Source organism: Drosophila arizonae, chromosome 2 (genome assembly GCF_054131065.1).
Source record: "Drosophila arizonae isolate 15081-1271.41 chromosome 2, UAZ_ARI_1.0, whole genome shotgun sequence".
NCBI classification, from domain to species: domain Eukaryota; kingdom Metazoa; phylum Arthropoda; class Insecta; order Diptera; family Drosophilidae; genus Drosophila; species Drosophila arizonae.
This window is the reverse complement of record NC_142922.1, coordinates 32,598,334-32,620,820: the sequence shown is the minus strand read 5'-3', so window position 1 is coordinate 32,620,820 and position 22,487 is coordinate 32,598,334. Positions and strand designations below refer to the sequence as shown.

Genomic DNA, 22,487 nt, shown 5'->3' with positions numbered 1-22,487 from the left:
GAAAAATATTTTACGAGATCACTGTTAAAAGGTTTTGTAGTTGCGCAAAGAGCAGTTCCGTTACTTTTAAACTTAACTTAACAGTTATGTTGGGACGTCACATTTTCGGCTTCTGTTCTGTTCTGTTATATGGCCTGAACCACTAACCATAGAACCATAATGGCTTTACATTACTCGGTTACTTCTATGGTTAGTGCTTGAACCACTACCCATGTATGGAGAAAGTTCACTGTTAAAAGACCCTCAATCGTGGTGTCAGTCTATGTGGTATATGGTTAATTTCAGTTTGGTCTTGCAAAGGCACAATGGTTTTAAAAAGTATGTAACAGGCAGAAGGAATCATCGCAGACCGTAAAGTATATACATATGTACATATATTCTTGATCAGGGCCACGAGCTGACTCGTGTTGATTCCGAAAATGTGACGTCAATGTGTGTCACTGTTATTGTTGAAACTGTTAGTGTCAAGTAAACAGTTCGCTTTGCAGAACCTATTGTTACTATTTGTCGCTCATTCGCGGGTTAGTGGAAACACAATGAAGCTGCCTAAGGACAACGAGTTTCTTCTAGCAGATGCAAATATAAGATAACTACGTCAAACACCAAAGTACGTCAAAAATACATCCTTATAAGTATACACATACATATGCACATATATAATATGTTAGCCTTATTATAGCTAAATATTTTCAATATTCACAAAACGTAAAGCGAAGAATAAAAGTGGAAGTATTAAAACAACGGCATCTTAATAACTACATGTATGTATAAACTCTGCGCAAACATATTTTAATATATATGTAGCATTTGTGTTTGTGTCGAAAAAGCTTATAAATGTATTATTTCACAATTCAACAGGAACTGACGCCGTTTCCCGATTCGCCGTAAACATTAATTACTTAGTGCGCTGGGCGTTAAGTTAGACGAAATAGACCAAATCGCTCATTTACTCTTAATACTTCCGCCTAGCTATGAGAGAATTGCTAGGGAAATAGAGACCCTACCTGACAATTGTTTGACAATAGAAAATGTCAAGACTCGACTTCTTGATCATGAAGCAATGCCGAAAATTGTGAGCCAACGTGCCTGAAGATTCTGTGGGACAGCTTGATAATGTTGCTTTGAATAATGTTTTAGTGTTATTATTATGAAACTGATTGACACATAATAAAATAAAGGATAATATAATAAGAGATATGTATCGCATCATTACATCCCTCTTAAGCAAACTAAACTCTTAGACTATGGAATCGTTCAGAAAAGAAGTTCGTAGTTTATATTAAGAGCATTGCATCCAATTAACAGAAATAATCAATAATTAACTAATATAAATATGTATTAAGTTGAATTGAATTTAATATATTATTTCATTTTTATTTAATCTCCATTTATTCCATCTCTTCATAGCCAAAAATGAGGGGTATTTCTGTCCGCTTAATAAAAATTAAATTTATATGTATTTTATTTATTTCAACAAATAAAATATTATTTGATTATGACTTGTATAAAACAATTCTAATTGTACAATCATTCAATGTTGTAATCCTGGTCAAAATCGTATTTATCTGTATTAGACGATGCTGCACTCAAGCTGAAGTTGTCCAAAACGTCAGTTATTTTTGAAATCTTTTTCTCGTTCCGAACATTTTGTTTCTTTTTCTTCTTCTGTAGCTCTTTTATATTTTTGTTAAGGGATTGATTTTCTGAAAATATTACAACATAATTTTATTAAATAACGGAAAACAATTAGTTGTACAAACTAAATACCCTCAAGTAGTAGCACAGGATCTGGCTTTTCCTTTTTATCATCCTCTAATTTTCTTTTACGACCTTTAGACGGTGGTTCGCTCTCAGTTATTACTGTAGGAGCCACCTCTGTATCTTCACGTGGCACTCTCAACTCAAGTGGTCCTGTAGATGTTATCTCCATAATATCATCCGTCTTCTCGGGACACTGATTTAGTACGTCGGTCTCCATCGATTCAAAGTTGTCTACGTCGAAATCTCGCGCGTCGGCATGCACAATCGAAGCACTTATGTGTACATTCGAATTCTCTTTAACTTCAGGAGGTTGAGTACAGTATTTAATTTTTCCAGTGTTCCAGTCGTTCAGAACACTACGAGCAGCGGCCACAACATCCGGAACACCCTTCTTCAAGAATTTGCCTGTGGATGGTGTGTGGACATTGAAATAAAGCAGCCTTGTAGAAACCTCTCCACATTCACTTACCCATTCTGGCTGCCTTCTTTGCGAAGAACTCCTCGAACGTGTCGTAGTTGGTAATATCGTACATCTTACAGAAGTACTCCTTGCTGGCTCTCTTCAGAACGCTCTCGGCTATGCTAAACGGATCCTTGACGTCGCCCACACGCTGCGCGTTCTTCAACACAGCATGTGCATTTTGATTACCTTCACTGGCAATGCTTGTAAACACAATGCCCGGACAGTCAATCAACTTAATTTTGGAATCCAGTTCAACTTCCTGCATGGCCCTAAACAATTTGTTAATTGTTATTCCAGTTTTACATTAATGTGTATTTGCGATTCAGAGGCGGGGAATACTTACTTAGTGACACCAGGAGTACTTCCAACCATGCACGAACGTCCTCGGGTTAGCGAGTTTATGATGGAACTCTTGCCCACGTTGGGTATTCCAACAACTCCCACGCGAATCGAGGTTTTGATCCCCGCATTGCGACAATAGTTGGCAAGCATAGACATAAGCAATTCTGCTCCAATACAGACACCTCCCTGCATGGACTTTTCTGTCTTCATGTCGCGCAGCTTACGACGTCCCAATCTTGAGGTCTGGTCTTGTGTAGAAGCCTTAAATGCAGTGACGGGTAAGCTCCGTCTAAAGTACTTGATCCAATTGTTCAGATTTTCCCTTGGGACAAGGTCGGCTTTGTTCAAAATTAACACCAGTCGCTTGTTCCCAGGGGCTGCGCGCACCGCTCGCTCAACTTCAGTGCACCGTGTGCCGAGGGGATCACGTGCATCGACCACTTCCAGCACGACGTCGGCATTCTCAATCACTTTTCGAAACTCCTTAAAGTACTGCTTCAACGACTGTTCCTTCGTGGCGGCGTTCTTATATACTTTTTCATTCGAATTGCCCTCAACGGCGCTGTCTTCATGCATTATTCCGTGCACTGTGCCCCGCATATCGGCGTCTTCCACCATCGATTCCAGCGACTTGAATTTGTTCTTTTCGCGCTCAGCTTTTATCATTTCTCGCCGGGCCTGGCGTTCAGCTTCCTGTCGTTGCTTGGCCTCCTCCACTTCTTTGAGGATATCATCTTTGAACGGGCATATGTTTGGAATCTGTATTAGTTTCTGTTTCTTGCTGCCCTTCTTGGTATTCTTTTTCGCCTCACGACGCTCCTTGCGGTTGTGTTCCCGCACCTTTTTATCAATTTTGTGCTTGAGTTTGCCAGTCAAACGCTTTGATTTTTTCGCTAAAAGTATTCGTGATTAATAAGCTGAATGTCATTAGTTATAAATAATTAATAACCAACTTTTTAGTCTTTTAAGTGCCATTTCAAGATATTTATCTGCGTCTCACTGCTGCATTCAAACACGTGAAAATAAATGTGCTTCTTCCATGTCCATATGGAGTTGCCATTCACAAAATAAGCTTGTGATGCTGTCGCATTTTCCAACACTACCAAAGAAGTGTAGTGATGCCAGATTATTTGAACTCTAGTGATGTAATTGTTATTATATTTGTATATTCAAAATGTTTATAAAATCCTCAATTTTGGCTGGAATAAATTGTATTAAACAATGCACAATTTTATCGAAGAGTGCATTAATACACACAAGCGTGATTTTGCGAAAAGCGGAAGACCGCAAGGAAATGCTGGCTTCACTGCCGGCTAAAGATGAGGGTACCGCTGGCGAGAAATCTGTCGACATCGACACGCTGTTCAACCGGTAAGCGAAGACACCACCTGCATAAGTTGATCAAGTCACATGCCAAAACATTGTTATACTTATCGTAATAGACGGGCGAAATCCTTTCCCGATGCGACGACTGCCACCAAGCTCTTCAATGGCATTCCCTTCAACGAGCTGCCCATTTGTAACATACGGGTGTCCCCCAACAACACAATAATATCAGTGACGGACTATAAAGGCGAGTTTCGAATTAATTTTCTAAAAGGAGATATCAAATTTATATTTTCAATGATACCGATACTTTAGGTGTGCCACGCCTGATACGATCTTGTGGAATCGAAGGATTCAAAAATACCAGAAAAGGAACGAATATAGCCGCACAGGCCACTGCGGTTACCATAGGCGCGGTAGGATTAATGATTCGATATTAATTTTCATTTGATTTTAATATTATTGATTATTCTTTCAGAAAGCTGTGGAGCTTGGATGGAAAACAATTCGAGTGAAAGTGCGTGGACTGGGACCCGGAAGAATGGTGAGTAATTCTAATTATATTTATGACATCGAAAGCCTGTCCATTTATGCATATTATTATATTAATTTATTATTATAGTCGGCCATCAAAGGCCTGCAAATGGGCGGCTTAAATATTGTTTCCGTTACTGACAACACACCAGTATCCTGGAATCCACCACGACCTCGCAAGCAAAGAAGTCTTTAATTGCATTGAGATCCCGCTTAAAGTGTACAATACAAATAGATTAAAATAAAAATAATTGTATAAAACAGGTAAAAAGGTTAATTAATTACTCATGAAATGTGCTCTATTTTCCTCTAAGACGGATCAAGAGGAGATGTTATGAGGATTGCGATGCGAAAAATTTACGCTCGGGATTATTTTAGCTGTTTATATTTGAGCATATGCGTAGATTCATGTAAATGTCATTAAGCTTCACTCATGCTTAAAATACAATAGCCTTCATATCATAGATTTGAAAAAAATTGTATGCTCTCCATTTTACAAGTTTATGCTACTAGGCTCGGCAGATGACCTATTGACCTAACATTATTTAACTATAAATCATATGGCCACAGATGCGAGCGTAATAAATTGGAAAAATATAGAGTATTAGAAATGATACACAACGTTTCGCATCAATGTTCCATGTCTATTTGAAACTATTATTGATATTCATGTATAATAAAGGATATATAAATATACATTGATTAATTATTATTATAGCCGATAGTATGTGTTTGATTAGGACCTCGTGCCATGTACGCCGCATTACTGTGGTCTATTCCATATTATTTGATGCTAATATGAATTTTCCTGGTTTCAAATTAGTTTCTATACAACTATATTATACGGTATCTGATCACATTCGATTAGCACTTTGAACATAATGAAGGCAATTTATAACAAAAAATACTTTGTAGTAGTTTATCGATCACTTTGTCGATTAAGTGGCATCTGCCGCTTATTAAAAGTTGTACATATTTATTGCAAAATCATTTAGATATGCATATTTTTGAATTTTTTACATTTTTATCATTATCAGTAAATAACTATTTAAAGCTTACATCATATTAATTACCATAGTAATATATTCTAATAGGTTTGTACAAGCTATTAAAGCACAATATCCTTCATTCGATATTATGATCTTAGTTAATCTACTTAATTAGGCGTTAACTTATAAAAGGCATCTTATTATATTGCATATCCTCGTCTGAATAGATACATCCATACAATCACCTACTATATATTTTGAATACAATGAGTTAAGTCATTAATGGTTCAATTATGAAATTGCACACCTAGGCTACGTTTGTATGTTAACATGTTCGGCTGGAATGGTTAACGAAATGGAATATTAACTATATGTATGTGAATGGTTACACTATAGTAATTGGCTTATTTGGCTTCACAAAAACTCTTTCGGCTATCCAAATAATTGTCATGGCGTTGTTGTGATCTTTTTATAGTGCCATTCCAAGCTCTTATTTATTATATTTTGCATGGCTATACACATTGGGATCAATATGCAGCGTCTCTGTGCATTGACTGCATTTGAGGGCGGACTCTTGCAATGGCTATCCGTAGGATCCCGATTCCTTAGGTTATCGTTAAACTGTCGAATGCTTGACATATAACGAGACTGTTTGGCAATTTCTTCAGCAACATGTCTCATACTTAAGGCCGCCAAATCATTGTTACTCGGTTTCATGTTTGGCTCGCAATTATGGCACCCGCCGGCCCCGTAGGATGCGTGAAACTGCATATTGGATGGAATGCCTGCAAAGGTTGGGCTTCTACCTCCAAAGGGATATTGAGAGGAGTCGTTCTGCCTTTCATCATTGCTGTCATCACGCTTGGGTATTACTGTTTCTTCGTAGTCCATAAATGTGGAGGCGCAGGAGGGCTGGTATATAACTGCGGAGGCGTGGCCAGAGCGACCAGAGTTTAATGGCGTGCCCTGTTCCCAAGTGTTCGAACGCGGATCGTATACTTCTACAATTGACAAAAAGTTGTTGCCATCAAAGCCACCAATCGCGTACAGCTTGCCATCGAGTGAGGTGAGCGAAAGAGCGCTCCGTGCGATTTGTATTGGCGCTACCATATCCCAAGTTTCGTTTTCCGTGTCATATCGCTCTACCGTAGCTAGCTGCCGAGTGCCATCAAATCCACCCACGACGTAGATATACTGATTAATGGCAGCTACACCTGAAATTCACGAATATTTCGTTAATACTCACAGTATAATTTACATTTGTTTTGTTATGTATATTCTAAAGTTATCTTACCTGCTCCACTGCGACCCGTTTGCAGTGGAGGTAAGTAGCTCCATTTGTTGTTTTCCGGATGATAACATTCTACACTGGCCAAGCGCTCGTTGCCATCAAAGCCACCAATGGCGTAAAGCAGACGATTGACAACCACAACGCCAACGCCTAAGCGCTTGGAATGCATGGGCTGGACGAGAGTCCATCGATCTTGGTCAGGATCATAGCTAAAACAAACAAATAAGCATATTAGCTGCTATTTTCTGTGTGCTATAGGCCACATACTATTCAACAGTATTGTGGTACTCCATTCCTGCAGATCCACCAACGGCATACATTAGCTCGTCCATAACTGCCACCCCGACTCGATGACGCGGCACAGACATCGGAGAACAGGGCCGCCACGTCTCACTAATGGCGCTATATCGATCTACCCAGTCGGAGTCGTATGAAGAGCCAATGTTATTGTTTCGTCCGCCCACTGCGTAAAATCTGCCCTTAAGAAACGCCGCTCCCAGACCGGAACGTGGGATGCGCAGATTCGGTAAGGTGGTCCACGTCTTGTCATCTACATTGTACGCTTCCAATATATCCAAGGAATGACGGAAGAATCCGCCAGCGACGAATATCATGCGCGTCGTGTTTGGTGTACGCTCCTTCACGCCTGGGCACTTGTGTAATGTTAAGTCTTTGAAAATCTTGGCTAAATATTCGCGGCAGGCGGGAACCTTACGGAGCACGTCACAGTTTTTCATCTGCTCCTTAAGGAAGTTGGGCGTTAGAAATTGGCATCTCACAGCGCCAAGAATATGCTCCATTTTGGAATGGCGATTGTCCTCGTCGTACTTCACCCATTTCAGGACAGCATTGTATACATCGCGCTCCTCCTGCACGTTCAATTCGTCCCGTCTTATAAGCGCTATTAACTGATAGGCGGACAGCTGCAAAAACTCCTCTTCCTGGCATACCTATGATTCGTAAAAAGAGTATCACGGTTCAATACTTCTAATGGAATCGTTTACCACACGAAACATACTTGCATGAAGTGTCGCTCTATGAAATAGTTTGCTTTCTTCTGCAGCTCGGTGCAGCTGTGTTGTTCGGCGAAATTCGCAATGCCGATGGCATTGGTCGGGTCCAACTGGCGCTCCAGAAACGCACAGCACGCATCAATGACATTCTGCACTTGAAACATGGTTGCAGCAGGCAGAAGTTGACAGACGGTGACTTCTGTGACGCGTATTTGTCCAGTATACATAAAATAGAGAATGCGGGCCATTGCCGTCGGGCATACCTAGGAAAGTAGACCGTGCTGTTCATCCATTATAGTCATAAGCTTTAGCTATGTAGCTAGACTTTACTTACCCCCTGGAGCTGCACACGCGACATCTCGGACTCCTTCAGTCCGCCAGTAAACATGGCTTTAAAGTATGGAGATGCGGCAGACAGAACCACCTTGTGTGCGGGAAAGAGCTCCTTCTTTACCTCGAGCACAACGTCTGTGAGCATCCCATGGGACCGCATCATGAACATCATCTTAAGCGCTTCCTTGGCGTAGTTTGACATGCAGAAGGTCATGTCGTCGTCTGTCGCATCGTGGTCGTCTATTGCCCGAGCAGAGTCGAAACGACCGCATGGTGTTGAGAGGGAACATCTGTCAGAGTCTTCGTTCATCTCTATGTCTGCAAGTAGAGAGGGTAGCCAGAAACATGAGATCGGGTTGTCTCCCACGTATGGTGTGCAATAACATGTATGTGTTCGACGATCACGTGAAGATTCTACAAATTTTGCTATCCCTATTCTAGTTGTATCTGTTATAATACGCCAAATCCGAAAAATACAAATTTAAAAGAAAAGTAGGAAAGCACCTTTAGTCTCTTTCAGACTAAATCTAGATTATTTGTTGTTAATCAAGAATATCCTTGAACAGCAAAATGAGGTCATGCGATTTAGCTATGCGTGTTTGCTTGTCTGTCCGTCTATCTGTCTGTCATCCTGGTTATCTCAGAATTTGTCTCTCTGTTTGTCTATATGAATGCAGCAGTATTCATTTTGAATTTATACTCTAGTAAGCTCAAATTCTTGCAGCATAGAGTGTTCCCATTGCTCATTTAACGATCGACTGGAACGATCCCTCAACATTTGAGCGCAACTCACGCCTTGAGTGAAAGTCGCTCTATATTAAGGGCAGCAGCTGCAGCATTTCTTCAGTCGTCCAGGCCTGGTGGGGGTCATCAATAAAAAAAAAAAAAAAAAAAAAAAAAAAAACCCTTCAAGGAACTTATATTTTAACTCTATAAATTATTATAATAATAAATTGAATTGCTGTTCAGTTTCTCTAGGCCAATAATTTCATGTCCCGTATGCGTATTTGTTGTTAATAAAACCAAAACATATTACGGATCTATATTTTTTTAATTAAGTAAAGAATATGCGATCATGGAATACCCTTTATTAGTAATTGCAGCTAGATTCGACGCCTTTAGTCTTTTACTTCACATTCCAATTTAAACAAGTAAGAAAGCTCTAGTCGAGACTGCTCGACTACGAGATCCCCTGAACCCTTGGAGCAATAGATATTTCAATAATTTTTCGCGTCTTTCAGCTTACGTACACACAGGCATACACATGCACGCATACAGACACACATACACACACACACACACGCATACACCCACAAACGCATACACACACACACATACACACACACATACACATACACACACATACACAAACACATACACAAACACATACACACACAAGCACCCACGCATAAACACGCATGGGCTGCAGTGTGCGCTTACTATGAGAACTTAATTGTTTAATAACTTTTTTATGGACGTACGATCTTCATGAAACTTTCAGATTATGATTATAACATGAATATGCATGTAATTGCCAAAGCACAAGTCTCTAGTATTTGAAATACGCTTTTTACAAAAGTGAGGGTGAGGGGGTGAATTTAGAGGTGGGGGGTTAATTTTAACAAAAACCGAAATTGTATAAATTGCATGTAAACATACATTAAAAATTTGGAGACTCTAGCAATAAAGGTGTAGAAGATATAATTTAATAACTGGTTTTCGATAAGGTTTTTTATCGATAAAAAAAGATCGGGATGAGTTATCGATTTTTAATGATAAACTTGATATGCGCGCTGTAATTACGGACATTTAAAAAAAAATTTGAAGGCTCTAGCTCTTATATCTTCTGAAATCGACGCGTTCATACATACGGACAGACGGACAGACGGACGGACGGACAGACGGACAGACAGACGGACAGGGCCAAATCAACTCAGCTCGTCGCCCTGATCAAGAATATATATACTTTGTGGGGTCTGCCACGCCTCCTTCTCCCTGTTACATACATTTCAACAAAACCATTATACCCTGATTTCCCATTGAAAATGGGTTCAGGGTATAAAAAGCTGCATCCACCCGACTAGATTTTTCTACTTTGTGTATAATTCGGATTTGTAGCAGCGCGACCGCGTTGTCGTTCTAAACAGAAAATTTGGCGATAAGACCAGTCAGCGCTACCCCAGGTGTGCACAAAGTCCAAATACAAGAAAAAAAATACACAAACAAAAATTTTGCTTCTTAGAATGGATTGTTTTTTACATTCTAAGATGTTTCAATTTTAGTTCAAATCCGCGACTCTAGATAGTAGACTCTAAAATATCACTATGATTTCATTTTGACTTTGTACACATTTAATTTACACTATGTATATCTTACGTTGTTTTCAATTTAAATTTAATTTTATAACCTCTTCTGTTTGGGTGTTGCTCAGTGGGTTCATAACTGTAGCTCATAGTTCAGTGCGCAGTAGGGAAATGAAAACTATCACCACACGATTTCAAAGAGATCAGCTTAATGAGCTAGCACCTTCGACATTGACTGATTGTGCGTACGCCGGAATCGAAGTGAACAAATTTCTGCAATGTCATCTTCTCAATACATATCTACACAACTGGTAGCAGGTGACAGGCAGCAATGGAATGGATGGGGTACGTTTACAAGATACCTTCTAACTGTTAAATTTAAGATTATTATCTATTTATCAAATCTGCTAAAACAATTAAAGTTTTTCAAATTTAGATTGGTCTAGAGAGATAATAAAAAAAGAAAGGATTTTCAAGATATTATCTGACAGATTTGAATATATTTTTTGTTGATAAATCGGGATAACTATAGGGTATTAAATGTTCAAGCATATATTAAAAGTAAAATGCAATGTCATGATTCAAAACGAAAAATGAACGTTAAACTTATATAGCAAAAAACCATCATAAGTTGTGAGTCAACAAAATGATTAACAAAGTTGACTCAACTAAAATCTGTTAAATAGTTATGTATTTGTAAACTTGAGAAAAATTTTTAAAGGAACCTACAATATATATATGTACATACGTAAATATTATATACCGACACAAACAAGATATATCATAGCATTCGCAGATTTTTGTTAGGTATATTAGTCTTTGGGATATTCGAATTGTTTTGTTTTATGCGAAATCATTATTTATTTATGAAATCATTATTATTAATGGACTGGTTTATTTAGTATTTATTGCTTAAAGATCTTCAGAATTATGTACAATTAATCAATAGATTTAATAAAGACTAACCAATATTATAGTCCACTAAAGCCGTTTTCATAAATTTTAAAATTTGTATATTTTTATATTCATATATTTATTTAATTTAGCTACGTGCCGGAAATGCGGCCATATGTATTGCAAACGCACATATAACACACATACACACATACTAAAGTGACGCGCTATTAGAATGAGTCTGCATAAAATACGCCTATCTTGAGCGCGAGGAGTTCCCTTCACGTTATCTCAACCAAATGTGCGATAAACACAAATACACACATAGTGGGAATGAAAGAGAGAGAGAAATAGTGTCAAATCATGCTGAGCAGGCACAAATGCACACATGTTCATTTGCATACATACATGTGCGGTATTTACATACACATACGTATGCATAAACAAATGCCTGAGATAAAAATAAATAGTACAGCGGAGAGCGAAACAACATTTGTTATTATTACTGTAAAGACGTTGTAATATGGAAATGTCCATATGAATGTACATTACAGCTGTAATTGCTGCAGGCTTGCCTAACCAACCGCCAACAACTTGTTGATTTTCTCAATTCGTTTGCAGATAATCTTGAACCCGTGAATTACTCTATCTGCCTGTTGTCTGTAATATTGGCGGTATTGTATTAATTTTTAATTATGCTGCCAACATAAATTCTGCGAATGTATTGCTATCACGTGTACAAAAATTGTTTAATTTTGTTATGTGTATCAAACAGCTGATAAATTAGTCAATAAGATGGTAACTTTTGCCTCATTATTTCCAATGATTTAGTGCACATCAAAGATTTTTTATTTTGAATTGATTGTAAAATGTTCAAATAATAAATCACTCTGAAAATAATATACTCTTTTGCATTTAATTACATTTTATTTGTAAATAATAATACCGTTTGTTATTATTCGTCTGCAACACTCACGACCACGACTCGACGCAAGTCTCAACTAACATTTCAGAGTGACCATATAATCCAAAATACCATATGGGTATTCCTCGAATTTTTATTTTATTTTTATAAATGTTTTTAGCTCAAAATTGCGTGTTATTTTTCATATTTGTCATCTAAAGAATATATAAAATATCAAGCAATTATTTTAAAATGCTCCCAAATTCCAAATCACATTTCAATTTCTTGTATCTATTATATATTAATGATAAAATGGCTCAAGATTAAAGGCTCTGCTTTTTCAGTATTTTATTAATACAAATTATAAGCAAATTCGTATTTTATAGAAATAGCCATACCTTATTTTTCCTTGTGATTTTATTAATGTGCATAATACTTTTCAGCGCATAGCATATTAAGATATTTGCATTTACAAGTTGATTATGGCGGCATCTATACGAAAACACAGCGCATCTGTGATATTCTTCCACGGCTCCGGTGATACCGGACCGAATCTAATAGAATGGGTCCGCTTCTTACTTGGCCGAGATTTTGACCTTTCGCACATCAAATTGATATACCCAACAGCTCCAACGCAAAAGTATACTCCGTTAAATGGGCAGCTTTCCACAGTTTGGTTCGATCGACGATCAGTGAATATCGCAGCTCAAGAAAGCCGAAAGAGCATGGCCCAGAGCTATGAGATTGTGAATAAGTTAATCCAGGATGAAGTAGACCTTGGCATACCTCTGAATCGCATAATTGTAGGTGGGTTTTCAATGGGCGGGGCCTTAGCTTTACACGCCGGTTACCATCTTAATACTGGTCTGGCAGGAGTATTTGCGCACTCATCTTTCCTTAATCGCAAGTCGATAGTCTACGAATCTCTGGAAAGCCAAAAACCAACACAAAGTACACTGCCGGAACTTCGTATGTACCACGGTGAGCGCGATACATTGGTTCCTCTGGAATGGGGGCTTGAGACATTTGAGTCCCTACAAAAATTGGGTGTAACTGGCACATTTACACCTCTAAAGAACACACTGCATGAACTGAAAAGAAGCTCCCTTCTCGACCTACAGGAATGGATAGCTAAAAAGCTTCCGCCCTTAAGTACTGAAATCGCCAATAAACTTTGATGAAATGTAGTTCCCATTTATCTGGAATAAATGTTATGAATTGGTATAAGTTGATTTTAATTCTAAATTTGTGTATTTGGAATGAATCCGTTGCAATAGGTGGAACCGCATAGACAAGGTTTTCCATTGAGCATTCCATTATAACTGTCTCCCCCAGCATAGTGAAAACATAATTCTTCATTGGCCAATATATCACGTTTAGCAAAGATCCCTAAAACAGATTCAAGCAAATATTAAAAATTTAATTAGCGGGCAGACTAATCTCTCACCAATTTTTGGTATGGGGCAGTTGGTTCGGACAGGTAAAATCTTGCAATTAGGTTGACAGCTATGGTTCAGATAGCGACCTATATTTCCGCGTTTAGAGGGATCTACAATCGTAATTAACCGTGTCTTAGAATGCTCATAAAGGCATAAAATGTAATTCATTTGACTATTTTCATCAATAATTTGTATGCGCTTTTGAGCTTCAGATAGAGTCAAAAGCTCCCCTGCATATTCACAGATGAAAGCCCCACTAGGGATATATGCGGTAGTACGTAAGCCCTTCGATTTGTATAATGGCGATTCAAAAACCTCTAGTTTTTGGCGTGGGCCGTACTGCACTCGACGATTCAGACATTTGCTAATTTGGCATTCGCAGAGTTCGTTGCATTCAAGGATAGATCGAAATTGTTGACTTTCATTTGGAATGACCACCAATTCGCCCTTCACACGCATGTATTTTAGTCCGCCCTTGTGACAAAAATCAATGTTATTGCAGCAATTGTTGTTTGAGCATTTACATGATAATGTCAGTTGCGAATTGTAGTCATCCTGTAGGTGTCTGAACTCTAGACTCCCATCGTCAGGCATGAGGACATTTTCTAAAATATACTCCACATTTTCCATATGATCGTAATTATCTTCAATTTCAATTAATGTTGGCATCGATTTCATCTGCTGCTTTTGGCTTGATTTCCTCTATTTTCAATACATCAAATACAAAGTTGCATGCGTCGATACATCGATATATCGATATATAAACGAATTAGTTTTAATCATAGCTGCAAGCAAGATGTCTATAAGCGGTTACACAAATCAATTTGGAATTCATTATTTTTTTTTCCTTCACATTATGTTTTGAGTTTGATATAATTGAAGACCGATTTTTAATTATATACTAGATAAAATTTTTTATTAAGATTAAGGAACGGGAACAATTTAATATTTATAAATTCGAAAATCATTTTAGCTGAAATATTTATTGGAAAAAGGAAAACAAAAAAACGTTTACTCAAAAAGTCGAATAAATGTCCTGTACTTCATTTAAAGTTACATCTTTAATCAAGAAAGTCTGTTCTATAAGTAGTACCAGAAAAGGAGTTATTCTGCGAGAAATGCTTAGATATAAAAAGATATTTCTGTTATTTATGACAAATAGACAAATGCACATACCTGGACTCAATTTTGATTGGCTATAAAGTTTAAGTTGAGAAAGAAAGGTTACTTAAATTATTAAGTAATAATAGCCATAAAGGACGAAAATTATACTTATACATAAAATGGAGTGTTTCAAGGTTTTAAACACCGTTAATTTTGTTATGATTCATCTGTCATCAATGAACACAAATTTGTAACCAATTAAATCGATAATAAAAAACTTATTTGTGGCCATCGATTTGCTCAACATCTACCAGGCACGCATAAAGCTGTAGTTGTATGCAAGTACACACAAATAAGGCTCAAAGCATAAACTTCCTATAGCCGTTCCATCGCTCAACGATTCCCACCATTTTCATAGCATTCGCAGGCGCAGCACTTATACCTTACATATACAGAAATATGGGTGTGTGTGTGGTATGTATATACACATATACAAATACACATAGTACCCGATTTGTTAGACTCCTTCGTCTATACAAATTACACTATACAACAGAATTTTGGAGTTAATTGATTTGCAATAAAACACACACGTCCAGCATTTAGTATATTATTCTAATCACAATTTTTATTATTGAACTGTGTAAACTATTTTTAAGGAAAAATTTCAACACTTTTTTCATGTGTCAATCTATTTAAAAAAAATTGAAATAAATACTCAATTTTCAGACATTTGACCATATCGGTAATAAATATCAATTTGAATAAACATGTATTTGAAATAGAAAAAAAATTGAGTTTTTACCATTTGTCGAAATCGGGGTGGTGGTGTCCGAGATGGTAAATAAATTAACTTACCACAGTTGGTACTTCAAGTTTCAAACCCACTTGTGCTTTGTCCTTTATTTCTAGTTGGCGTTCTTTGTTTCATTTGAATCAGTCTGGCAGCACTCACACTGGTAACAAACGCAATACTGTTTATGTACCGAAACACAATCCACATCATTGGGTACATTGTACCCTAATTACGTGGTACTTTTGTGAACGTGGTACTTTTGTCTATTCTCTTAAATTTACTGATCTACTTATGTATGTATATGCTTGGTATTAAATTATAACTTATATATTTTTCTTCATACATATATAGAAAAAAATTGATCTGCATGTGTATAAAATTAACAAACAGATAGGACAATTATACATATATAAATTTATTTTGATATGTACCATATAAATATACTTGCTGTGCATAAATTTGTACAATTAATATACAAAAACAAAACAATTATTTGAGCGTATCTTAAAAGTAAAGTCGCACGAGTCAACCTTCTATTATTATGCCATGCCTCCGATCACTAAACCGTAGTACATATGCGAATATATGTATATATGTATGTATTCAGGTGAGTATGCATACATACCGCCATCTCTCTCACAAAACGCCGAGTAGCTACCAGACAGTTTTCGGTGTCAGTGTCTCCACATCCTCAGGCGTGGTGCGTTGTGTTTTGTTGCGAGAGTGCACGAAGTTGGAATATACATACACGCTTTACGTTTGTACGTTCGCTGAGTTCTTCCGAAAAACGCAGCTGCTAATTTACTTAACTTCAATTAAGATTAAATAAATAACTAAAGATGTGCAAATGCTTAGCCGGAAACGTTGCATGCTGGTAAGTTTAATTTAATACAAATGTTTTGCAAATTAGTCTGTTTAGTATGTATGTACATACAATACGTATGTACGTGCATCCATGAATACAAAACGTCTGCGTACTTGGATATTTGTATGTAACGCATTATTCTAGAGAGCATACACAGACGAATCTCTGCACATGCATAATATACATAAACATACATACATATGTATGTACTTATAATGCAGTAAATAAATACATCATACATGCACAGTAACAAACATATACTTTAATATTTGTAAAATGAATTAAAACCTATGATCGTAGAGTGTGTATTGCGTTTTATTCATTATTAATGATTTAAGTATTTTGTTTAATTGGATTAAACAATCTCTTTCCTGACTATCTTATACATCTGAATATACATACGCGTATAAGAAGAGATTTATAATTTAGATAAGAAAAGTAAACAGATATGTTTTTATATCCAGTTCTTTATTCGGATACATAAACAGAAAAATACCAGTGAGATGGCGAGACAGGGGTATTAAATGTTCACAGAAACCTATACATAGACAAGTATCGTATGAATATTAGTAGCCTACATTTCTTAAGAGTAATGTAATGTAATGTAATGTTACAAGCTGAAATATATAATATATCAGAATTGTATGTATGTATATATTCGAATGGACCGGCGTTATTGGAAGCATTATTGCTATAATACCAGTCAGTGATGGGAACAATTACAGTTTGTAAGTATACAGAGAACGATCAACAATTCAAAGAGTAGGGCTAAATCTTCAAAAATTATACAACTATCGGTGTTAAAATTGGAACATGCATGTATTCTTGAACGGTTGCGATTGCAATGTATTTCTATCATGTATAATTTTCTTAATAATTAAATTCGTAATAGTATTATTCATTACAGTTGTTTTTCTTTCCATATTATCTTGCTTGTTCTATATTTGAATATGAATTATATGTAGAAACTTCATAGGTTAACTACTTGTAATTATGATAAATATTATCAAAAAAAATATATATAGTTGTGTTGAATAAATTAGTTGATTGTTTTTATCAAAGTAAATCTGACATGTTATAAATGAGTATAAATGCTAATGTTATTAGCTTATTAGCCTACTAAACTTTTGATGATCGGCCAATGTTGTAATATTCATACCACGCTAAATTCAAATGGAAATTTGGAACACTGTGGTTATTTATATAATTAAAATAGAAAATTATTCATCGCACAGAAATTGCTAATCCGGTTTCATGACAATGCAACATTATTGCAGGAGAGTAAATATGGGCTAACTATGAATACATACATACATATATTATATATACTAATTGCCAGAGTACTGTCACCCTCGTTTCTCACAGTTATATTTGTATGTATACATACAGTATGCTTTGGTATCTCTATTACAAATGCGTATTGCGTATTCGCTTGGCTCCAGCTCGTCTCGGCTCCACTCAGGCGAGACAGCATAATGATGTTTTACTATTTGTGCTGCTATCCTTCGTGGTAGCACACACCCAGGATAATATTCAGTTGGCCGACAGCTGGGCACCAATTTGACATTTTTATGCATAAGCGCCCAGGAAACAACAAGCTCGCGTGCCCAAGGGTAGAATTTACTGTATATCATTTCTAGTTTTATATCACCCACATTCTTTATTTATTTTATTTTGTTTGCCACAGAGTGCGTAATTTATAGAAGCCCCCGCCTACGACCTCATAAAGTAGATAGATATGTAAATTGCTTATCAGGATCAAAAGTCATCATGGCATGCCCTGTTACTTTATAATCAAAAAATTAAACTTAAAATTTGTCTTTGTAAAATTATAGTAATAATTAAAAAACAGGGGGAATAATTGTTAATTAATTCGTTACTCTCCATAGCAATTATAAATGGGTAAAATTTAATTTATTTTCCCTAATATATAAAAATTGTATATACAATTTAAATCTAACTAAATCTTGCAAAGTGATATAAAAAAAAAAAAAAAAAACAAACAAAAAAAAACCGATTAATTAAAAAAAAAATGCTATATAAAAATATATAAAATATTATTATATTATATATTCATTATAAACGACTAAAATTGAGCATCACTTTCATGGTTTTTGTATTCTTGGTGAACATATATACATTTTTGTACACTGCTGCTTTGCCCCAGATGCATAACTAAGTATAATGGGACGTCATGTAAGAAGTTTCCACTGCGGTTGAAAAAAAAAAAATAAAATAAAATTGATTGAACCTATGTGTAACGAACCTGATCTAATACAAATTTGTTGATTTAGCATACTTTTTTTACGGCTAACTATTATGTTAAGTTCTTTTGAAATTAAGTTATTAATATTCACTTAATATAATATCAACGCTATTGAGGGACCGGGTGAGATAAAAAATCAGTAAACTTTATATAATATGATATTGAAGAACAGACATTGTAAAGCGTTTGACATTAATCATCAATCCGATTGCTATATGTGTAACATTGTATTACTATATGGATATGTATATTCATATTTATATATGTATATAAATAAATTTATATTATATAAATGCTTACAATATTAATTAGTCTAGCTCTTAGATAGCTTAGGGCAAGGATGACTTAATTTAGAACTCGACTAAGCAGGTTATGAATGGATTCACTCATACATATGTATATGTAAATATGAGAGTTATTGTATATATATTGATATACATAATGATGATTACATAATTTTAACATTTACACGGTAATCAAATATATAATATACTAGCTGGCCCGGCAAACGTTGCATTGCCCTCTATATTATTTCTAGGTATTTTGTATTTTTGAGTGTTCGCTAGAAAATGTCGTGATTCTAGTGTTTCGCCATAAAGCAGGGAACGCAATGGCTCTGGTGGCGGGACCACTAATGGCAATGTCACTTTACCACTAAGGCAGCACAAACCGGGTGTTTCACCAGCAAACTTCAATGCGCCACAATGCTGGCAAACAACGTCCATTGGACCAATGCAAACTAAACGATTCAAGCTATAGTCAATGGTGCAATCATATCGAAACGCTTCTCGATTCAAATCAATCCTTGAACCATTTTTTATTGCCATTTCACGGGCTGCCTCTCTTTGAGAAGCACGAATTAAGCCCCTTTGCTGGGTACTAACGCGGCGCCTTTCTCGGGCGATTTGTCGCCCTTCGTCAGATAATTGACTCGCGATATTCCGTTGCCTAATTGCATTATGGGTCCGCCGGGAAATATTAGATCTTCTAGGACGCGGCATTTTTATTAATAGTAATACTGCCCTCGCACAAAACCATATAAAACAATCGAGAAATATAAATATAAATAAATTACACAAATTTATGTTTGAGACAAACAAATACCTGAACTTTCGAGATATTTAGCTTTTGTAAGCCAAAAATACACTTTTTAATTAAAAACTTTTTTTTTTGAATTTCGAATTTTTAATTTTTTATTTATTTTTGATTAGTCAGGTTTTAATCTTTTGATTTTTTTTTTTTAATTTTTGCAGATTTTTGATTTGAAATATTTATAAAGTTTAAAAGTCCAAAAATATAAAGAACCAAAAATACACTTTTTAATAATTAACTTTTTTTTTTTTTAATTTCGAATTTTGAATTTTTTATTTTTGATAAGTCAGGTTTTAATCTTTTGATTTTTTGTTTTAAATTTTTGCAGATTTTTGATTTGAAATATTTATAAAGTTTAAAAGTCCAAAAATATAAAAAGCCAAAAATACACTTTTTAATAATTAACTTTTTTTTTTTTTGAATTTCGAATTTTAAATTTTTTATTTATTTTTTGAACAGTCAGGTTTTAATCTTTTGATTTTTTTTGAATTTTTTGTTGATTTTTTTGGATAGTCTTTTTTTTTTTTTTTTTTTTTTTTTTTTTTTTTTTTTGTTGAATAGTCAGGTCTGCTAGAGGCTGTGCCGTAGACTGACTGACTACATTTGTTTATTTACTTCTATACAGGACCGAAACTGTCACTGTTGTCAAGGCTACTGAGTATAAATGGAAATTTGAATCTTTAGGGAAAAAACCGCGTTTTTCAAGTATTTGTCAAATTTGTTCAGTATTTTAAAGATCTACTGACCTACTCGTGGCGGAGACAAATCCAACAAATCAAAAACCATGAAAATTGGTCCAGCAGATCTCGAGTTATAAGTGCTTGGACACTTTTACACAACTCTCTTATATATATGTAGATTCTCCAGCTGATCGATTGATATTTATCTCCTCCTTACTTTCAGCTGCTTCAGTTGCGCACTTAGTATGCTACTGTCGATAATCAGTGCATTCTTTGTGGTCATTGTTATTGTTGGATTGCTGGTGTATTTCTTTTACTACCATGAGCAGGATGACCATGATGTCAACAAGATTAAAAATGACCTTCAAGACGGGTTTAAAAATACGTACGACAAGATTAAAAATGGCCTAAATTAATAATTTAAGAGGTATTTATGATGGTAATAGTTTTATTTCACCTATTATTTATGATAATGAATTTTCATCATTTATAAATAGATTATATATTTACGTTTCAGAAAACTCTTTTACTTCTAGTGCCAAGCAATTTTAAAAATGGCCTTTAATAATCAAACTTTTACGGAATGTGTTTCCTCTTCAAACCGACCACCATAATGACCTAAAAACGCAGTTCAAACACAACATTACGAGTCGATTGATGCAGTTTTTGCTTTGAAGTCGTCGACAACAAATGAACATTACTTTTAAGCTTTGATAAATATTTATAAAAATATATGAGAAACTCTAATAATTTATTTATTCCATTTAACGTCTATATACAATAAAAACATTTACAATATCTTAAATAAAATTAAATTTTGTGTAATATTTTAACAAAAACTGTTTAAACTCTTAAGTTATTTAATTGTACTATCTATGTCTAGTAATAGATGCGTATTGGAAAATATGGAAGAAAATCGCGTTTACTATGTTTATTTTAAAATGTTACGGTTTCACCATTTTATTATTCGTTATTGTATGCACGGAATTCTTACGCCTCTTGAATCTGGGTCCAATCCTCATAAATAGATAGTTCAGAAAGCCGCCGTAATCTATTTTACCTTTATTCATAATCCGCTCATTAGGACATGGCATATCCAAAATTATTGATTTTTTAAGCGATGGGTCGCATTCGACATAAACGTACTTAATTTTTAAAGATTCTAGAGCAAGCAACCACATAATGTATGTAGTTGGCACGTTGAATGAAAATAGTCAATAATCGGTTATAAAAGTTATATATGGTCTTTATTTTTGTTTAACTCAAACATATTGTGTATTAAATTTAAATATAAATATAATTTATATAGAGTGTTAAGTAAATCGGTGCTTTTATCATAAATGTTTATTCCTACAACGAATATGTACAAAATAATCTGACAGCATGTTTTCCTAGAACTTATTTGTAAATCTGTATATACAAGAATCTGATCTGATCTGATTGTGGTCATTTGATCATATTTATTATGTCAATATGGCAGTTATTACGAAAGTAATTTTCGGCGATTATTTCGGGACTGACACACTAAAGCCAACAACTCCTGATCATATTTTAAGAGTAATCACGAAACATGCATACATTATTCATATACATAAATGCAAAGTGTGAGTGGTCCGGGAATTCTGGTCGCATGGTACTTAAAGTTATTCATGTGTTTTAATTCAAATTTACAATATCTTGAGAGTACTTAAAAAGTGGCTATATGTAGGTCGTAGTCAACGCTCCTTGACGGATTCAGGTGTACACAAAATCTAAGTTATACTAACTTTAAATATCTCACTTCAATTCAAATAACAGTTAAATAATACTTCAATTATTCACAATATAAAAGCAGATAAAAGTGCTTTAAATCTGAAATGATATATGGCTGGAAGAATGTAGATTTTTGTTTATAAATTGGCTTTAATATTTAAGCGTTGATCTTTACAGAAAAGCCAAAGTAAAAGAGTAAAGCATTCGATAATTAGCTCTTACAAAGTGGCAGATTAAAATTAAGCAATTGGCGGTTTCTTGAAGCGAGTCTCAATTTATGGCAAAAGGCATTAAATGCTTGACATTGAAGACCTTTAAACTAAATTGATTTAGCAGTTTT

The 22,487-nt window shown here is 35.3% G+C and overlaps 6 protein-coding genes across 16 annotated transcripts; 3 read left to right on the top strand and 3 right to left on the bottom strand.

Annotated features, from left to right (window-relative positions):
• Positions 1 to 1,434: 1,434 nt before the first annotated feature.
• On the bottom strand, positions 1,435 to 3,659 carry Ns1 (Nucleostemin 1). Its single transcript, XM_018017808.2, has 5 exons — positions 3,520 to 3,659; positions 2,568 to 3,459; positions 2,231 to 2,493; positions 1,768 to 2,166; positions 1,435 to 1,703 (listed from the first exon to the last, which is right to left on the bottom strand). The coding sequence occupies exons 1-5, from the start codon at positions 3,539 to 3,541 to the stop codon at positions 1,528 to 1,530; spliced, it is 1,752 nt and encodes a 583-aa protein (XP_017873297.1). The 5' UTR covers positions 3,542 to 3,659; the 3' UTR covers positions 1,435 to 1,527.
• An 81-nt stretch (positions 3,660 to 3,740) lies between these two features.
• Positions 3,741 to 4,697, top strand: mRpS11 (mitochondrial ribosomal protein S11). The gene is made up of 5 exons (XM_018017814.2): positions 3,741 to 3,937; positions 4,009 to 4,139; positions 4,208 to 4,308; positions 4,371 to 4,436; positions 4,515 to 4,697. Exons 1-5 carry the CDS (start codon positions 3,741 to 3,743, stop codon positions 4,620 to 4,622), a joined length of 603 nt encoding a protein of 200 aa, XP_017873303.1. The 3' UTR covers positions 4,623 to 4,697.
• A 637-nt stretch (positions 4,698 to 5,334) lies between these two features.
• On the bottom strand, positions 5,335 to 12,286 carry Keap1 (kelch like ECH associated protein 1). Of its 6 annotated transcripts, none has more exons than XM_018000459.2 (6): positions 12,196 to 12,286; positions 8,054 to 8,370; positions 7,725 to 7,982; positions 6,974 to 7,656; positions 6,710 to 6,915; positions 5,335 to 6,629 (listed from the first exon to the last, which is right to left on the bottom strand). In XM_018000459.2, the coding sequence occupies exons 2-6, from the start codon at positions 8,360 to 8,362 to the stop codon at positions 5,863 to 5,865; spliced, it is 2,223 nt and encodes a 740-aa protein (XP_017855948.1). In that variant the 5' UTR covers positions 8,363 to 8,370; positions 12,196 to 12,286; the 3' UTR covers positions 5,335 to 5,862. The 6 variants fall into 6 exon arrangements, with proteins under 6 accessions (XP_017855948.1, XP_017855949.1, XP_089318380.1 ...); XM_018000460.2 differs by having other exon boundaries at positions 12,173 to 12,281; XM_089462254.1 differs by lacking the exon at positions 12,196 to 12,286 and adding an exon at positions 11,322 to 11,550.
• A 218-nt stretch (positions 12,287 to 12,504) lies between these two features.
• Positions 12,505 to 13,380, top strand: LOC108608864 (lysophospholipase-like protein 1). Its single transcript, XM_018000465.2, has one exon. It carries the CDS (start codon positions 12,636 to 12,638, stop codon positions 13,329 to 13,331), a length of 696 nt encoding a protein of 231 aa, XP_017855954.1. The 5' UTR covers positions 12,505 to 12,635; the 3' UTR covers positions 13,332 to 13,380.
• On the bottom strand, positions 12,686 to 14,362 carry LOC108608863 (histone-lysine N-methyltransferase SETMAR). Its single transcript, XM_018000462.2, has 2 exons — positions 13,601 to 14,362; positions 12,686 to 13,542 (listed from the first exon to the last, which is right to left on the bottom strand). The coding sequence occupies exons 1-2, from the start codon at positions 14,268 to 14,270 to the stop codon at positions 13,394 to 13,396; spliced, it is 819 nt and encodes a 272-aa protein (XP_017855951.1). The 5' UTR covers positions 14,271 to 14,362; the 3' UTR covers positions 12,686 to 13,393.
• Positions 14,363 to 16,150: 1,788 nt separating this feature from the next.
• LOC108608866 (uncharacterized) lies at positions 16,151 to 21,210 on the top strand. 6 transcript variants are annotated; one of them, XM_089462267.1, is made up of 3 exons: positions 16,151 to 16,366; positions 20,619 to 20,822; positions 20,893 to 21,210. In XM_089462267.1, exons 1-2 carry the CDS (start codon positions 16,332 to 16,334, stop codon positions 20,809 to 20,811), a joined length of 228 nt encoding a protein of 75 aa, XP_089318393.1. In that variant the 5' UTR covers positions 16,151 to 16,331; the 3' UTR covers positions 20,812 to 20,822; positions 20,893 to 21,210. The 6 variants fall into 6 exon arrangements, with proteins under 6 accessions (XP_089318393.1, XP_089318394.1, XP_017855955.1 ...); XM_089462268.1 differs by having other exon boundaries at positions 20,619 to 20,834; positions 20,932 to 21,210; XM_018000466.2 differs by having other exon boundaries at positions 20,619 to 20,834; positions 20,913 to 21,210.
• Positions 21,211 to 22,487: the final 1,277 nt, after the last annotated feature.

Bases quoted from the DNA above. Each gene is read 5' to 3' on its own strand.
- Ns1 (XM_018017808.2), bottom strand. From the start codon at position 3,541: ATGGCACTTAAAAGACTAAAAA. The intron at 3,460-3,519 runs GTTGGTTATTAA...GAATACTTTTAG, and splicing joins GGCACTTAAAAGACTAAAAA to CGAAAAAATCAAAGCGTTTG. The intron at 2,494-2,567 runs GTAAGTATTCCC...CAAATTGTTTAG, and splicing joins AGTACTCCTGGTGTCACTAA to GGCCATGCAGGAAGTTGAAC.
- mRpS11 (XM_018017814.2), top strand. From the start codon at position 3,741: ATGTTTATAAAATCCTCAATTTTGGCTGGAATAAATTGTATTAAACAA. The intron at 3,938-4,008 runs GTAAGCGAAGAC...TTATCGTAATAG, and splicing joins ATCGACACGCTGTTCAACCG to ACGGGCGAAATCCTTTCCCG. The intron at 4,140-4,207 runs GCGAGTTTCGAA...CCGATACTTTAG, and splicing joins ATCAGTGACGGACTATAAAG to GTGTGCCACGCCTGATACGA.
- Keap1 (XM_089462253.1), bottom strand. From the start codon at position 10,505: ATGAGCTACAGTTATGAACCCACTGAGCAACACCCAAACAGAAGAG. The intron at 7,657-7,724 runs GTATGTTTCGTG...TACGAATCATAG, and splicing joins TAGAGCGACACTTCATGCAA to GTATGCCAGGAAGAGGAGTT. The intron at 6,916-6,973 runs GTATGTGGCCTA...TGTTTGTTTTAG, and splicing joins TACCACAATACTGTTGAATA to CTATGATCCTGACCAAGATC.
- LOC108608864 (XM_018000465.2), top strand. From the start codon at position 12,636: ATGGCGGCATCTATACGAAAACACAGCGCATCTGTGATATTCTTCCAC.
- LOC108608863 (XM_018000462.2), bottom strand. From the start codon at position 14,270: ATGAAATCGATGCCAACATTAATTGAAATTGAAGATAATTACGATCAT. The intron at 13,543-13,600 runs GTGAGAGATTAG...AATCTGTTTTAG, and splicing joins CTGCCCCATACCAAAAATTG to GGATCTTTGCTAAACGTGAT.
- LOC108608866 (XM_089462267.1), top strand. From the start codon at position 16,332: ATGTGCAAATGCTTAGCCGGAAACGTTGCATGCTG. The intron at 16,367-20,618 runs GTAAGTTTAATT...CCTTACTTTCAG, and splicing joins GCCGGAAACGTTGCATGCTG to CTGCTTCAGTTGCGCACTTA.